This window comes from Zootoca vivipara, chromosome Z (genome assembly GCF_963506605.1).
Source record: "Zootoca vivipara chromosome Z, rZooViv1.1, whole genome shotgun sequence".
In the NCBI taxonomy this organism is placed as follows: Eukaryota; Metazoa; Chordata; class Lepidosauria; order Squamata; family Lacertidae; genus Zootoca; species Zootoca vivipara.
In genome coordinates this window covers 46660123-46678191 of record NC_083294.1, presented here as the reverse complement: position 1 = coordinate 46678191, position 18069 = coordinate 46660123, and the positions used below count along the sequence as shown (strand labels likewise).

At 49.1% G+C, this 18069-nt stretch overlaps 1 protein-coding gene and 1 non-coding gene across 4 annotated transcripts in view; one reads left to right on the top strand and one right to left on the bottom strand.

Annotated features, from left to right (window-relative positions):
* DOCK11 (dedicator of cytokinesis 11) overlaps positions 1-18069 on the top strand; it is a 169585-nt gene that overhangs the window by 1225 nt on the left and 150291 nt on the right. For 2 of the 3 annotated variants that reach the window (XM_060270269.1, XM_060270268.1), the window contains exon 1: positions 817-1025. The exons of the other annotated variant lie outside the window; for it this stretch is intronic. In XM_060270269.1, coding sequence (XP_060126252.1) covers positions 924-1025 — 102 coding nt within the window. In that variant the 5' untranslated portion in view covers positions 817-923. Of the gene's footprint in view, positions 1-816; positions 1026-18069 lie in introns of those variants that run through there. 3 annotated transcript variants of the gene reach the window in all.
* Positions 11110-11186, bottom strand: TRNAK-CUU (transfer RNA lysine (anticodon CUU)). The gene has a single exon. It is a non-coding gene; the product is annotated as a tRNA-Lys (tRNA).

Sequence of the window (18069 nt, the reverse complement as noted above, 5' to 3'; positions counted from 1 at the left end):
GCGTAGGATGGAGAGATGCCGCACGTAGGTGTTTGCTATCGGGTTGCTGATAGCATGTCTACTCGAAAGTCAGACCCACAAATTTTTTAAAAAGCAAACGTGTGTTCAAGTATTTCTACTCAGAAGTAAGTCTCACTGAGTCCAATGGGACTTACTCCCAGGAAAGTGAGAGAAGGGCCGGCTTACAGTGCAATACTATATATGCCTACTCATATATACTCATGTTTGAAATATGATTGGCTGGGGGGGGGGGCAGAAGGTGATCTCGCCTAGGGCGCAAAAAACCCTAGTACCGGCCCTGTTTCCCAAACTTGAGTCTCCAGCTTGCTTTGGAATACAACTTCCATCATCCTTAGCTACCAGGATCAGTGGTTAGGGATGATGGGAGATGTAGTCGGAAAAACAGCGGGAGATCCAAGTTTGGGAAACCCTGGCATAAATAATACTGAGCAGGGTGGATTCACGTTCTGACTTAAGTCTGAGGCAGCTCCCTGTGTTCTTAAAGGATCCCAGCTCAGCGGAAGATGTTCAGTTTCACAGCGACATCTCCAGGTAGGGCTGGGAATGCCCCCCCCGCCTGAAAACCCCGAAGAGCGACTGCCAGCCAGTGTCTGCGATACTGAGCTGACCCGGTCTAAGAGGGGGGAAAGCTGGTCCTGTGGAAGATGCGGAGAAGATCCTGAACTGGGCTACGCCAGCCCCTCTGTGCTACTCCCTGCCGGCCCCGGCTCGCGTCTGCTGCGCTCTCCTCCTTGCCCCCCCGCCTTCCTTCCTTTGTCTCCAGCCGGGGAGGGCTGCTCTGGTCCAGCCCCTAGCTCCTCCTTCGCCCGGGCGGGAGGGAGGCGAGCCGGACCCTCTGGCGAGCTCGGACTCAGGGCTGTCCTCGCAGCTGTTTCTACTGCTTCTGCTGCCCGAAGGCAGCTATGGCCGAGGTGCGCAAATTCACGAAGCGGCTGAGCAAGCCGGGCACAGCAGCAGAGCTGCGACAGAGCGTCTCGGAGGCGGTGCGCGCCTCGCCGGGGCTGGTAAGGAGCCGGGCTTTAATTCCGGGGCACGCCGAGTAGCTTCCAACCTGCGGCGTGCGTTCACGCCTCTTTCCTGCGAGCCACCGGCTCGCTTTCTGTGCATGCCCAGAGGCGGCCTTCTTTTGCTGCTGCTGCTGCTGGGCCTCGGGAGGCAGCTGGTGGGCAGAGGAGGGACGGGGTGTGAAGCGCGCGGCGGGAAGTGGTCCGGGTGGTTTGGAGTGAAGCGAGGATGGAGAGCTGGTGTCAGCGAGGGGGCGTGGCTGCGCGCAGCTGGGCAGGACGGCGGAGACCAGCTACATCGGTGGTGGGCTCCCGCGGTGGCTAGGAAAGCGGCCCCCTCGTTCGGGCCAGCTCTAAGCCGCTCCTCCGCCATCAGAAGGGGAAGGAAGGCTCCACCCAGCACCCAGAAGAGGAGAGGGAGGAGGTTTCCTAGGGCGTGGAGGAGAAGGAGGCTTAGCATGTTAGTTGCCGGTCCAGCCCTAAGGACCAAATGTTTGCTGCATAGGAACCCAGAGCCCAGCTGTGCGCCCCATAGGGAAGATGCCAGCTTGTTCCCTTTGCAGACTGGGTCGGGCAGAGAGTAGGAGGCCAAGCTGGAATTTGGAGATTGGTCTGCAGGATGGTGGTGGTTTGAGGGTGATGAGGCCAGTCCCTATAGCTATGTTATTCCCCCTCCACTGTCCAGGGCAGGCAGAGTGTCAGGTCTGCGTTCACACACACTGTACATTTAGAGCACATTTCTCCGCTCCAACCAAAAACAGAATCCTGGGGTGTTAAGGGTGTTGGGAATTGTAGCTCTGTGGCCAAGCTACAGTTCCCAGGATTGTTTCAGAGATGTCTTGCGTGCACAGGTGGGAAGAGCGGTTTTGCACTCAGGTCCTGCTTTGGGCTTGTCATTGGGGCAGCTGGTTGTCCACGATGAGAACAGGATGCTGGGCTAGATGGGGCCCCTTGGGCCTGATCCTGTAGTGAGGCTTTCCTTAGGTTGTGTTCCTACAGTGCAACCAGACCCTTGCCATGTTGTCTTGCTAAAACAACACACATGCCAACCATCCTGAGGGTTTATGCCAACATCCAGGAGCAACAGAGATGGTTTGAGCTGTGCCTAGGAAGTGCATTAAGCCAGGGATGCCTGGAGATTTGCTTTGATTTGAGGAAAGCACCCAAACAGATCCTCTTAGAGTCATGATTGAGCTGCCCCAGTGTCTAGTGGCCACAGCTGGCAGGATCAGTGTAGTCTATGCAATCGGTTCTCCTGTGCTCACCATGTGGATGCACTATGGTCAAAATTGCCACCCTCTCCTCCCAGGATGCACCATTCCAAGCCGCGTCATTCAACTGCCATTCTTCTAGCTATCTGACGCTTCCTGCTCATTTTCAAGCCTGTATTTTCAAGCAGGAGGGCTAGGAGAGTACTTTTTTTAAAAGAGCAAGCTGCAGCTTTTAAAAGACTGCTTTTTAAAAAGAAAAAAAACATGAGAGCTAGAAGCTTTATATCCCTGTTTAGGGAAGTTTTTAATGTTTGAAGTTCTATTCTGTTTTTAATGTTCTGTTGAAAGCAGCCCAGAATGGCTGGGAAAACCCAAACAAATGGGCAGGGTAGAAATAATAAATTAGTATTATTATATTATTGAAAATGATTGGCGCTCTTTGCAAAGTCCAGACCTGCACATACAGTATTGCTTGTATGTTCCCGGCTAGTTTGGGCCAGGAACAAAGTGGCAAAGAAATGTTTGTGTCTTATATATTACAGCCTCACGTTTTAGCTGGAAGAGATTTTTTTTAATGGCATTGTAAATAAAAGGTGTGTTGTGACGTAACTTGGTGGCACAGGGCCTCAGAGTTATGAGGTTTTTAGTTAATGCTGAGTCTACCTCACAGGGCTAGATTGGTTTCTGCCTTTGTGGAAGCTGAACACCCTTTCTCTCTCTGCTATGGAACTGAGTTTTGTTCCGCTGGCAGATGTGGGATGTTTTCAGAAGCAGCCAAGGGCCGCTTGTGAGTCTTTGGTAGAGCTGGATGCTCTGAGGCCTGCCTTCTGAAGTGTGTGCAAAGTATCACTGAGATTTGTTTTCCATGCTGTTCCCTCACCATACGGATTTGTGCTCTATGGGAAGAAATATTCTCAGAAAGCAGAAATATGAGGAGCTGAAGAGACAGCAAATTGTTTCCTATGGGCATGCCAGGAGACGGGAAGTGCTGGTGCTTGTAGATGTGGCTGTAACTACAGAAATCTTTCTCCACAAAAACGAGCTCAAGCGGCCTATTTTACTATATCAGTGTTGTTATAATTTATCTCCCACCTTCATCCTAGAGTCCCAGGGTGAAACACAATGTTGAAAGTGGGGGGGGGGACACTTACAATCACAAAAAATAAGTGGGTCCTAAAAATAAAGGCTAAAGAGATGCATCTTCAGAATTCAACAGGAGCTGTATAATGAAGGTGCCAGGCACATCTCTGTGGGGAGAAACTCAGGAGCTGCCACCAGTGTTTGAAATTAGCCAGGAGCCAGGTGTGTTTTGCAACTGGCACAGGTCCAACTGTAACCAAATGGAGATCTCTGGTTGCCAGGTTGATGACTGACATCTCCATCTGGCTGGCCCCTCCAGCTTTCTTAAACAGGTAAGCAGAAGAGTTTATTTATTACATACATAATCCACTTTTTTATTCAAGGAGTCCATGGTTCACCCCCTCCTCAGTTAATCCCTTAAAAGAACCTGTGAGGTAGGTGAAGAGGCTGTGACTGACTGCAAGGTCACCCAGTGAGCTTCATGACTGTGTGGGGATTTGAACCCTGATCTCCCAGGTCCTGGTCTGACACTCTAACCACTATGCCACACTTAGATGAGCACCTTGAATTGGACCTGGAAACAAAATGATGAAACAGTGCAGCTGTTTCAAAATGGGGGTTGTGTGATATCTAACTGGAACCCAGCCACCGCATTGTGAACTCAACTGAAGTTTCTTTAGCAAATGAAAATGTAATCCAATTGAAGTTTCTGAGCCATCTTCAAGCACAGCCCCACAGAGAGTGCATTCCAGCACCCTTGCAGCCTGGAAGTTACCAGAGCATGGAGTCCAGTGGCCAAGTCATCTCTGCCCAAGAGGAGCAATGTCATTAACAGTTGTAACAATTAGGCCCATTTGGATAAATTTCCCAGAAGACAGGCTGAAGTATTTTTAGATCTATGGCCTTGGAGTGACCCCAGGGGTTAAGGTTGTTTAAAAGCATAACCAACCACACACAAAAATCCAGTAACTGAAAACAGCTGAAATCAAGTGATTAAATTGTTTACAACAGAGCCATAAACCCTGATCTGGTGTCTTGGCTTGTTTATTTATCTCCCACCTTTTTCATTTTTTTTGCAGCCGTATAACAAGGTTGCTTACATAAAATCAAAGCTTGAGCAAGCTTCAGCCTAAAATCTAACTTGTGTGCCAAAAACCACCAGCAGATCCATAATAAATTAAGCCCACTGGCAGTAGTGCAGCGGAGTACTTTTTTCAGGAGTCGGTTACAAATCCTTGGTGCTACGAATGAACAGGCCGACAGCAAGACCTGCAGATGGGCACATGTGGTGGGACAGAGGTCAAACCTTAAATTGAGCCCAGAATCAAACCGACAACCAGTGAAGCAGATGTGTATTGGTGTAGCTCTGATCAGGTGGCTCCTTGTCAGAACCCTTGTTGCCCTTCAAAGGTTGCCCCCTGCAGTCTTCAAACCTGGAAGTACACAAATATAATGGAAGCCAGGCCCGCTTACTGCAGAGACCCATGTCAGAATGTAACCCTGCACACCCAATACTGGAAATCTTTGGGTTATGTAGGGTGCCTGGATCAGGGTGGGGTATCAGCTACTACAATGCTCAGCCTAGATTTTGGGAGCAACCATCCTATATAATAAAGTGCAAGTGTCTCTGCGTCCAGATTCCCTGTGTCCGCGCTACTGCGCATGTGCCCCACGGACACAGGGATTGGATGCAGAGACTGCACACACACACAAACACACACTCTCTCCCCACCCCCCACCTACCGTTTCCCTGCGGCCGCCAACCACTGCTCCCAGCCGGACTGAGCGTTGGCGGCGGGGGGGGGGGGGGAGAGCGCGTGTGTGCGTCCAGCAAGGACAGGTCCAGGGGTTCGGAGAAGTGCTGCGCAAGCGCTTCTCCGAACCCCGGGATGTCTCCTTCCTGTCGGTGGCTGGGGGAGAGGAAGGAAAGAGCAGAAAGGGCTGCTTTCTCCTCCTTCGTTCCTGTCCCCCTGCCACCGACAACAAGGACAGGTCCCGGGGTTCGGAGAAGCGCTGTGCAAGCGCTTCTCCGAACCCCGGGATGTTCTAGCGCCCGTTTATTCAACGGGCTGAATTACACTAGTTGTTTATAACATTATACTTTCTTGGTTGATCTCTCTGCTCATTATCCATAAACAATCCAGTCGGTTTGCAAAGGAAGTGACCTCTAATCAGCAAAGGGCATTAGAAATAAAGGGACTTGCTGCTGCTGATATAGTGTGCAAACTAGGAAGCTGGCTAAGGCCATCAAAACCCAAACAGTTATCTGCCTGGCCATCAAAACCACATAGTAGAGTCTTCTGAGGATGTGCCCCTCCAGGCTGCGGCTTGGAGGGAGGGGGCTGGACTGTTGAATCAACCCCCATGTAATGAAGGCTCCTTATAGGTTGGCCCCCTCAGGCACATATGGGATGAAGTTTAGCCAGGAACATCTCTGTGTAATGTCCTAGAGCTATACATTCAAAAGAGTTCTGTATATTTATTTCTGCATAGAATGGCTTTTTTCAAAGGGATTCCCATCCTCCTCCTCCTTCATGCACAACCCACAGTCCCAAACAGCACAGTTCAGGAAGGATTCCTTCAGTAAATCATTTCATTATGTGTGTTGCTGTCACTTAATGCAAGAAATCCAGACATCACCCAGCTGCCATTTGCTTCCTATGCTGGAGACAATATGCCTCTGGTGCCATGGAATCATGAATGAGCAAAGATGCTGTTGCACTCAGGCCTGGTTTGAAGGCTTCCCACTGGGGCATCTGGGCCAGGGTGCAAACAGGGTGCTTGACTTTGATGGCCTGATCCAGCAGGTGGACTCCTCTGCTCTAATTCCCTGAAGGTCTGGATCACCCCCATCACCTCTGCCCCATTGATTCAGACCTCGCAAACATCCCATGGTCAAGTCAACACAGAAAATGAGCTGTTTTGACAGCTGGGTGGGCAGGTGCAGGCATGATCCTAGGTCATTTAGGGATTTCAGGCTGGCTTGCTTCTTTCCTCCCTACTGTGCAACTTGTGTTTCCAGCAAAGCAGACGAGAACAACTGGAACAGATTGTTTTGTCTTGGTGAAGATCATGCACTCTGGATTGCTCAGCAGCAACCAAAACAAGAGTGTGGCTTCCTTTTCAGCCCAGGGGCGCTGCCTGGAAACAAAGAGGCAGCCACGGTGGGTGCAGAGTCAGAAGCCAAACCAGCCTTCGGTAACAGAGTCAAGGAACTTTGCAGTTCTTGTGGTCAGAAAGAACAAATCCAGAATAGCGGCAGTTGGCTGGAGGAGGAATGCCTGGCTTGGCCATTGGAGTGCTGCTCAGCAAGCTTTCGCATCTTGCTTTTCATGATGCTTATTATCGTTCATCTTCGTTAAAGTGACTCAGCAAGGTTCCCCATCTCTGGCTTCCTTCCTGCTCACTGTGGCTCCGGAACAGCGAGAAGGGCAGTGGTGGTGTAATGGTTAGAGTGTCAGACTAGGACCTGGGAGACCAGGGTTCAAATTTGCACTCAGCCATGAAGCTCACTGCCAGTGTGCCAGTCACTGCCTAACAGGGCTGCTGTGGGATTAAATTGTGCTGGAGGAGGGCAGATGTTGTCCCTATTTTCAAAAAGGGGGAAAGAGAGGACCCAAACAATTACTGCCCAGTCAGCCTGACAGAATTACAAGCCTGGTAGATGAAGGGAACGCTATGGATGTAGCCTATCTTGATTTCAGCAAGACCTTTGACAAGGTGCCCCCTGATATTCTTGTAAAGAAGCTGGTAAAATGCGGCCTAGACAATCCTACCATTCAGTGGATTTGTAACTGGCTGACTGACCGAACCCAAAGGGTGCTCATCAATGGCTCCTCTTCATCCTGGAGAGCAGTGACTAGTGGGGTGCCACAGGGTTATGTCTTGGGCCTAGTCTTATTCAACATCTTTATCAATGACTTGGATGATAGGCTTGAGGGCATCCTGAGCAGGTTTGCAGATTACACCAAATTGGGAGGGGTGGCTAATATCCCAGAGGACAGGATCACACTTCAAAATGACCTTAACAGATTAGAGAACTGGGCCAAAGCAAACAAGATGAATTTTAACAGGGAGAAATGTAAAGTACTACACTTGGGCAAAAAAACCTGAAATGCACAAATACAGGATGGGTGACACCTGGCTTGAGAGCAGTACATGTGAAAAGGATCTAGGAGTCTTGGTAGACCACCAACTTGACATGAGTCAACAGTGTGATGCAGCAGCTTAAAAAGCCAATGCAATTCTGGGCTGCATCAATAGGAGTATAGCATCTAGATCAAGGGAAGTAATAGTACCACTGTATCTGGTCAGACCACACCTGGAGTACTGTGTCCAGTTCTGGGCACCACAGTTCAAGAAGGATACTGTACTGACAAGCTGGAAAATGTCCAGAGGAGGGCAACCAAAATGGTCAAAGGCCAGAGCTGTTCGGCAGTGGAATTTGCTGCCAAGGCGTGTGGTGGAGTCTCCTTCTTTGGAGGTCTTTAAGCAGAGGCTTGACGGCCAAATGTCAGGAATGCTTTGATGCTGTTTCCTGCTTGGCAGGGGGTTGGACTGGATGGTCCTTGTGGTCTCTTCCAACTCTATGATTCTGAGTCGGGAAGAATCAAGTTTTCCACTTTGAGCTCCTTGGAGGAAAAGGTGGGCTATGAATATAGAATCATAGAATTGTAGAGCTGGAAGGGCTCCCCAATCATAATCTAGTCCAACCCCCTACAATGCAGGGATAAAAATGAAGTAAAATAAAAGTTTTAGACTACAACTCCCATCATCTCTGTTAGCCACAAAAGGCTGGGTGAGATGAGAGTCGCTGTCCAAAATATCTGGAGGGCACCAGGAGAGCAAAGGCTGTTCTGGAGCCTGGAGAGGAGAACCAGTTGGGTTTTTCTCAGCGTTGAAAGCGTTATAGTGCACGTACTGTCGCCTCTGTTGCCCACACTGATTTCCCTTGTCATCTCTGATCCAATAAGTGTGGCAGGTTTTTTCCCCCTTTTACAGCAGCCTCAAAACCTGCACAACCTGTGTGACCAGAAGCAAGAGAGGGATATCTGCAGACCTTGATCCCTCCCTGGAGGGGGTGGGGAGCAAACAACTGTAGCCATAGAGCCAGTCTGTTGCAGGATTCCAACTCCCATCATCCCTGACCAGCAGGGGCTGATGGGAGTTGGAGTCCCTGAGGAGGCAACACATTGGCTAGTTCTGCACTCTTGTCTCTGAAATGCCACACAAATCCCTACGTGCCCCCCTATGCTGTTTTCCTAATGGGGGCTGCCCTGCATCCCCCCTTCTCTTTGGCTTGGTTGTTTCTCTGCCTTGGGGTGCAATACAGGAGACAACTGCAAGGATTTCTCTGGGGATTCAAAAGCTGCATTCTTCCTGATGCGGGGCAGCTGAGGCCGATTTGCCCTCCTCCCCTGAAAACAACTGACTAGCACGAGCCTTTCCAGATACCAAAAGGGCTCAGATCCAGCTGGTTCTGGCATGGTTTTCTGTAAACAGACTTCCTGGAGCCAATCCTGATCCATTGCTTGTTGGCTGCAGCCCAGAATGTTTCACTCCAGAGAGCAGAGCGAGGAAGTTCAAGCCGTATTCACAACAGAGCTTTAGTAGCAGGAGGAGTTGTGCAGAGGTTGTTAAAAGGTGCCTCTGTCCTCGGATCAGGTAGCTGTGAAACTGCCTTGGAGTGTTGTCATTGCCATCACCATCTTTATTATGTGATGCAGGAATCTGCTTATAGGATGTAATACAACAGATAAAAATAAACAAAACCAGAAAATTTAAAACAATGTGCAGTACAAAATCCCTGCAATGCCCAGCCAATAAAATATTAATAAGGCAACTGCAACACTGCACCCAGTGTGGTGTAGTGGTTAGAGCAGTCTTTCTCAACCTTTTGTCCCTAGCTGTGGTTGGCAAACAATTCCCACCTACCCTAGCTGGCAAGACCAGTGGAGTAGTAGTCCAACAACAGCGGGGGACCAAGTTTGAAAAAGGCTGACAGTGACCTGGAAGATCAGGGTTCGAATCCCCACTCTGCCGTGAAGCTCACTGGGTCACTTTGGGCCAGTTGCCGTATCCCAGCCTAGCTTATCTCACAGGGTTGTTGTTGGGGTTAAGTGAGGAGGGGGAGAAGCATGTGTGGTGCCTTGAGCTCCTTGGAGGAAAGTTGGGATATAAATGCTAATAATTGTAATTAATAATTAATTAATAGTAATAGATGGGCACCACAGAGGCCAGCTCAGTTACAAACTGCTTGAGTGAACAATAAGACCTCAGATCCAGCACCTAAACAGGGGGCTGCAGAGTGGCCCTTGCTAGTTATTGTGATGTTCAAATGCTGATATTGCGCCCTGTGCAAAAACGAATGCATGGGGAATGCTAGTTTTGATGACAAAACACGCGACTTTCATGCTTTGGAAGCCCAAAAGAGCCATCGTTCTTGTGATGGGAAACACACCTGGCAGCATTGCAGATGGCGGGTGGTGGAAGACTTCTGACTGCACTGGGCAGTCATTGGATCAAGGTGGTGAATGAGGCACAGGGCCAAGAATGGCCCTCCAAGCCTTTCTCTCTGGCCCTTGGAGCTCCCCCCAGGCAACAGTCTTCACCAACTCCACTTTGCTCCTCCCCGAGCACCTTCGCCTGGCTGGCATGTGCCTATAAACTCTGGATGGAGGATGGGGGGGGGAGGGTTGAGTGTGTGCATAGCAATTGCTGCCCTGCCCACTGTTGCTTCTGGCCCCACCCACCACTGACACACGGGGCACAAAAAGCTTCCTAGAAGCGAATGCAGTCATTGAACTGAAAAGGGTTCCCTAGCCTTGGGCTTGGGTGCTGGTCTTTGTCTAGGCTAGATAGCTACCCCATTGCTCTCCTTTGAGCAGCTGACTTTGCTGGTTGTTTTGAGAATTACACAGGTTGCTTCTATCCTGAGAGTCTTGCATTGGCCTGAAATTAATGGCAGTGATCAGTTTCATTGGCACATCCCTGGTTTCCCCTGTGGCAATAGGCTTTGCTGGAGGGCTTATATGGCCCTGGGCTGTGCCTGGAGTGAAACCCATTGTCTGCTAATAACTTAATTGCCTTAGTCCAATTCCTTCTCCACTTTCAGTTAAATCTCTGGGTGCCATCTGGTAAGGTGGCAGCAAAAATAGAGATGACCAGGGACAGAGCACATTAAAAGTTGAGATTGATGTGCCCTTTGCACAGCACAGGAGGCTAAGACATCAGAATCTTGTTTCAGAGTCTTAACCTTGAGGCCCTTTCAGTTGCAATGGTGTTCAGGTGCAGAGCAAGCATTAGAGGGGGAAACCTCATGAGAGCTTAATTTCAATGAACCCAAAGCTCTGCTAATCAGCCAGTGTGTGTGTTTCTCTTAGGGAAAGGGCTTTCACTGGGATTCCCTGGAGGCAGAAGTGCTGGGAAACCTGTGCTTCCCTTTGACTCGCAGCTCCTGTTTGTTTACAACAGCTAGAGACCTTCCTCTTTCAGTTTCCTTTTCAGGCTGTGGCCTGGGAGTCACCTGGTGGCAGCTCTTTATAGGGACAGCCTTGCCATGTGGTGGTGGGTTTGTAATAAAAAAACTGGTGTGATTTGGCTTCTTTTCTGCCTGGAGAACAGAGTAATCAATGAATTCAAAGTAAAGGAGTAAAAAAATGTTTGTCCATCTCTTGGTAGCATTTTTTTTGCCAGGGGGAGGAGGCTTCTGAGCTTCTCCTTTCATAGAATTGTAGAGCAGGAAGGGATCACAAGGTTCATCTAGTCCAACCCTCTGCAATGTAGGGATCTTTTGCCCAGTGTGGGGCTCAAACCCACGACCCCGAGATTAAGAGTCTCATGCTCTACCGACTGAGCTAACCAGTTGTGCAATGCAGGATTTCAAACAGCTTCAGGTGTTGATTGAACCTTAATTTATTTTTTAACGCGTTTCTAGCTCTTCTGAACTGTCAAAAGGAGGGGAAATCATCTGAATCCAGGCTGGGGAACTTGTGGCCTTCCAGCTGTTGTTGGACTACAACTCCCATCATCCCTGACCACTGACCATGCTGGAGGGGGCTGAAGGAAGCTGTAGTCCCAATGACCCCTGGAGGCATGCAGGTTCCATACACATGCATGGAGAGCTTGCCTCTGGGGGTTTCGTTGTATCTTGGAACTATAAACTCAGGGCAGCTTGCTTGGGTCTGGTGGCACCACTTGGCCTGGGTTTTGTGCTGCTGATATGGGGAAGTGAATGCTTCTTGGAGCCCAGCCCTCCCCTAGACAGAGCAAATCCTTGCAAGGAGTTTTGAAGGCGGCACTACAGATCCAGAATTGGCAAGCATCTGCTGAGGCCCTTGGAAAAGTTCTCTCTTTTGTCACAGAAAGCAACCACTTAGCTCTGTCCTTTTTTCTTTTCCACATTCACTAGATGGGAAACTGCCTGCTGGAATGCTTCTGCTAGTCATTAGTGAGCGTCTGGTGGTTTTTTTTCGGCATTGGCTGCGTTTGCTCCAAACGATGAAGCTAGTCCTGAGGCAGAAAACATTAACCAGAATAATAAATAAGAAACTAAATAAATAATTTATTATTCATACCCCGTCCATCTGGCTGGGTTTCCCCAGCCACTCTGGGCGGCGTCCAACCTAATATTAAAAAACAGTACAGCATCAAACATTAAAAACTTCCCTAAACAGGGCCGCCTTCAGTTGTCTTCTAAAAGTAAAATAGTTGCTTATTGCCTTGACATCTGCTGGGAGGGTATTTCACAGGGCAGGTGCCGCTACTGAGAAGGCCCTCTGTCTGGTTCCCTGTAACCTTACTTCTTGCAATGAGGGAACCGCCAGAAGGCCCTCGGTGCTGGATCTCAGTGTCCGGCCTGAATGATGGGGGTGGAGACGCCCCTTCAGGTATACAGGACCAAGGCCATTTAGGGCTTTAAAGGTCAGTACCAACACTTTGAATTGGTCTCGGAAACATACTAGGAGCCAGTGTAGATCTCTCAGGACCGGTGTTATGTGGTCCCGGCGGCCACTCCCAGTCACTAGTCTAGCTGCCACATTCTGGATTAGTTGTAGTTTCCAGGTCATCTTCAAAGGTAGCCCCATGTAGAGCGCATTGCAGTAGTCCAAGCGGGAGATAACTAGAGCATGCACCACTCTGGTGAGACAGTCCGCGGGCAGGTAGGGTCTCAGCCTGCGTACCAGATGGAGCTGGTAGACAGCCGCCCTGGACACAGAATTAACCTGTGCCTCCATGGACAGCTGTGAGTCCAAAATGACTCCCAGGCTGCGCACCTGGTCCTTCAGGGGCACAGTTACCCCATTCAGGACCAGGGAGTCCTCCACACCTGCCCGCCTCCTGTCCCCCACAAACAGTACTTCTGTCTTGTCAGGATTCAACCTCAATCTGTTAGCCGCCATCCATCTTCCAACCGCCTCCAGTCACTCACACAGGACCTTCACTGCCTTCACTGGTTCTGATTTAAAAGAGAGGTAGAGCTGGGTGTCATCCACATAATGGTGAACACCCAGCCCAAACCCCCAGATGATCTCTCCCAGTGGCTGCATGTAGATGTTAAAAAGCATGGGGGAGAGGACAGAACCCTGAGGCACCCCACAAGTGAGAGCTCAGGGGTCTGAACACTCATCCCCCACCACCACTTTCTGAACACGGCCCAGGAGGAAGGAGCGGAAGCACTGTATGACAGTGCCCCCAGCTCCCAGCCCCTCTAGACGGTCCAGAAGGAGGTTATGGTTGATAGTGTCAAAGGCCGCTGAGAGATCCAGCAGAACTAGGAGACAGCTCTCACCTTTGCCCCTAGCTCGCTGGAGATCATCGACCAGTGCGACCAAGGCAGTTTCAGTCCCATAGTGAGGCCTGAATCCCAATTGGAAGGGATCGAAACAGTCCGCTTCTTCCTTGGAGTTGTGCTTGGAGTTGTTCAGCAACCACTCACTCAATCACCTTGCCCAAGAATGGGAGATTTGAGACTGGGCGATAGTTGGCCATATTGCCGGGTCTAAAGATGTTTTTTTAAGAAGTGGTTTAATGACCGCCTCTTTCAGTGGGTCTGGGAAGGCTCCCTCGTAGAGGGAAGCATTCACCACCCCGTGGAGCCCATCGCCCAGCCCTTCCCAGCTGACTTTTATTAGCCAGGATGGGCAAGGATCAAGGAGACAGGTGGTCGGTTTCACTCGTCCAAGCAGCCTGTCCACATCCTCGGAGGTAACAAATTGGAATTGATCCCATGCACTGTGGGTTAAACCACAGAGCCTAGGGCTTGCTGATCAGAAGGTTGGCGGTTCGAATCCCTGCGACGGGGTGGGCTTCCGTTGCTCGGTCCTGGCTCCTGCCAACCTAGCAGTTTGAAAGCACGTAGAAGTGCAAGTAGATAAATAGGTACCGCTCCGGCGGGAAGGTAAATGGCATTTCCGTGTGCTGCTCTGGTTCGCCAAAAGCGGCTTTGTCATGCTGGCCACATGACCTGGAAGCTATACGCCGGCTCCCTCGGCCAATAATGCGAGATGAGCGCGCAACCCCAGAGTCGGTCACGACTGGACCTAATGGTCAGGGGTCCCTTTATCTTTACCTTTAACATGACTAGACAGGGCTCTAGCACTCTCCTGCCCTGGCCCTGCTCCCACTGTGGAGTCTACCTCCTTCCGAATCTGAGCGACTTTATCTGCAAAAAACTTTGCAAAAGCATTGCAGGCCATAATCAAGGGGCTAAAGAGAAAGGGGTTGTCTCTCCCTGTTTGCTCTGGGTTTGGACAGTGCTAGCCATCCTTGGATGTTGGCAAGAGTCGTTTTTAGCCATAAGTGGGCATGTTGCAAAGCAAAGATGTTTATTCGGCTTTACGCCCATCATAAAACACAACACAACAGAACAAAACAAAACAAATAAAACAGCGGACTCGTACAAGCCACAAATAATATAACACAATTCACAGCTCACAAGGACAAATATTAACAATTCAAAAAGAAAAGTTTAAGATTATGATTAAAAATTTAGGCACTACGCTAAAATCAATATCTGATGTCATTATAGAAAATTCTTATAACTATAAATAATCAGCTAACATTCCATTCCGTCTCTTGTACGAGAGGACGGCTGTTAGGAATTTAGCAACCTGTAGAGTAATATAAGGATCCACATCTTGAAGAACCCAGGCAAGCTGTAGGTCAACTGGTTTGTCAGCCATAGGCTGGATTATGGAGTTTAGTATACTAGCACGAGCCGAACTGTACATAGGGCAGATGAACATAACATGGTGTAGAGATTCAGATGTTTTAATTTCACAAGCACACATTGAAGAGACTTGTCACAAGCACACATTGTTCACAAGCACACATTGAAGAGACCTAGCTTTAATGAAGGCATATCGGTGAGACGCGGCCGTAAGCGATGTTAAGTAGGACGGAGCACGGTAAATAGGGGTTATGCCGATATTTAACGGCAAGCAGACTCCACCGCCAGCTAAGAAATTTCGGTATAGCTCCGCATCATCCAGCCTTTGATTTACACACCTTTTTGCCGCATTTAGATCCAGTTTGAGGAATTCAGTGGGCGAGATCTCGTAGGACAGCAATTTGGCATGGATTTTTCCGGTCCACAAATTTGTGAAGTCATCCCGCCACATGCTTTGAATGAGATAGTGGTTCGGGAGTTTATGCCACAGGGATATCCAATAAATCAAAACTCGCCTCCATAAAACTAACTCCACTGAGGGGATCTTCATTTCTAAGTGAATAGCAGCATTACTTACGCATTTGGTAATTTTAGAAGTTGGCGTAAGAATTGGCTTTGAAGCGACTCTAAAGGTGAGATATTTGCAAAGGCGGCCCATAAAGGGGCAGCATAGGCTATTGTAGCCATCACTTTGATGCTATATACTTTCAAGGCCGCAGGGATGAATAAGGCCCCCTCAGAATAGAAAAAAACGGAGGAGGGAGTGCGATAGGGCTTTTGTCTTGTTTTGAAGGTATTCAACTTGCACTTTCCACCCTAAATTATATTGAAAATAAATTCCTAAATATTTAAATTTATGTACTTGTTCGATTTTCGTACCCTCCAGTTTCTCTGTGGCCTGTTACTGGTCTTTTGGACTACTTGATTTGTGTGGCCTGTTGGATCTTCAATCAGTTCCATCTCTGGTCTTGCTGTTGAATCCATAATACTCCGCAATGAGGGATAAGGCTGGGCGAGTGGGTTATTTGGGAAGCTTGGCAATGGCACCTCTTCTCTTGTTTGGTCAGTGCTATAAGAAGGTTCCAGGTCTGGCATCGATGAATGTGTAGAAGGGGATTTTTCCTGTTGTGTGCTGCTTTCTTCAGGTATGTTTATCGAGGGTAAGTCATGTAAATCTATTAAGAGCACGGCAGGTTGTTCTGCTTGGAGGGAAGGGCTGGTAGTTGCTTCTTGGGGTTGTATCTTATCCTCCATTACCGACATACATTTAGCATTAGATATTTCGAGATCCATATGATCTGGTTCTTCTAGGATGTCATGTTCGCTATATGTGGGTGTTCTGGTGCTGAGCTTCCTAATAAGTTGGATTTTAAGCGATTCCAGCCTATTAATAATTTCTTTTTGTTCCGCCACTGGTAAATTTGCAAATGAGGCAATGAGTTCGATCTCTTCTGGAGGTGTCAGGCCACTTTCCGGATGGTCATTGTTCTTTGTTAGGGGAGCGGAGGCCACATAACTCTTCTCCTGAGGTAGAACACCCACTCCGTCATCCACTGGTGGATCAGGATTAGCAGATTTTGAGCCCTCTTTGGTTATTGCCTCCAACAATAGGGGTTTAGGCGTAGGGTCTATAAAGACTCTTGTTGGTGTTATCCCACAGCGAAACAAAAATGCTTTCCTTCGTAATAAGATAGTGGGAATTCTTGTAGATTGGAACGTAAGCAGGACTCTCTGGGATTTATGGTGATAGATAAGGGGGAGGACTGCACAGAGGTCAATTTGTGTTGGTTCCTGAACAGGGGTGTAGAATCCTGGTAGGTCGTGGGCATGTTGTTTAGTCGTTTAGTCATGTCCAACTCTTCATGATCCCATGGACCAGAGCACGCCAGGCACTCCTGTCTTCCACTGCCTCCCACAGTTTGGTCAAACTCATGTTTGTAGCTTCAAGAACACTGTCCAGCCATCTCGCCCTCTGCCGTCCCCTCCTCCTAGTGCCCTCCATCTTTCCCAACATCAGGGTCTTTTCCAGGGAGTCTTCTCTTCTCATGAGGTGGCCAAAGTATTGGAGCCTCAGCTTCATGGTCTGTCCTTCTGGTGAGCACTCAGGGCTGATTTCCTTCAGAATGGATAAGTGGGCATAGGGAGAGAAATTTGGTTCGATTTGCATTTTAATGCGGCTCTCCTTAATTTGCACTTTCTCAAATATGCAAACTGAATAGACCCTGTCCTTCAACACCTGGGATTCTTCGGATTTTGCAGCAAAGTTCTCTTGAAAAAGGCATCTACAGTGGTACCTCGGGTTACAAATGCTTCAGGTTACAAACGCTTCAGGTTACAAACGCCGCAAACTCCGCTAAAGGTTAAGAACTTTGCTTCAGGATGAGAACAGAAATTATGCTCCGGCGGCGTGGTGGCAGCAGGAGGCCCCATTAGCTAAAGTGGTGCCTCAGGTTAAGAACAGTTTCAGGTTAAGAACAGACCCTCGGAACGAATTAAATTCTTAACCAGAGGTACCACTGTATTAGGTAGAAAGTGTACTTAAAAAGGCATAGTTAAAATAATATGCAAAAGTATATTATCATATCTTCCCTTATACATAAAAATGTAGTGTGTTGTCACGCTGCTCGCCAGGTTGCCTATCACTGCAGTGTGAGGAATGATCTGCTGGCTCAAGTGAGCTGTTTTAACACAGAGGGGATGGGGAAATTTAAAGAACCGAGGCTTGGAGCAAACTGTAAGGGAGAAATGGGGCAAGCTGTGGCGGGAGTAGTGCAAGCTGTAAGAGGAGGGAGCTCATAAGGTTTGGGGGAGGGCAAAGGGGTAGACTGGTGGATGAGCACAGCATGCAGGGGTGCCAGTCTCTACTTAATTATATTACAGAAACCATCCCTATCCATACTTGGATAAACCACTGTTTTCGGGTTTCAGGCAGGAACATTCCTAGCTCTACCTGGAGAGGGTGGGGATTGAACTGGGGACCTTCTGCATGCAAAGCAGGTGCTGTAGCGCTCAGCCACTGGCCAAGCCATGTTCAGTAGCTCTTCTTTAAGAGACCAGTAAGGGGCTGTGTCACCCCTGCAGTCCTTTCAGCTGCCTGGTCATAGAATGATAGAATTGTAGAGTTGGAAGGAACCCTGAGGATCTTGTCCTGCTCTCCCTGCAGTGCAGGAATGTGCACTGTCCCAAATGGGGGGTCGAACCTGCAACCTTGGCCTTAATCACCACCATGCTCTATCTAAGCAGCTGGTCCTTGGCCACTGAGCCCCTCCTTCACCATTGGAGCACCCAAAGTATTCCATGGGCCCATAATGGCTTCAGGGCAGTTTTGCGAATGGCGTCCGGAGAGGGGAGTCCGACTGAGACTTCAGAGTCCGAGCAAGAGATTTTGCAGCAGAACGAGGTGCTGTCACAACTTCTGCCCGTTGCTGTGTAAGGAGCCAGCTGCAGTGCATATCTGGCTGGGGGAAGCGCCTGAGAGAAGCACCATGAAGTTCAGGAACATTTGATCTTCCAGCCTGCCTCTTTCCTGAAGGTGAGCACCAACAGTGCCTCACCTGAGAGCTACAAATTTGGTTCTTGGACC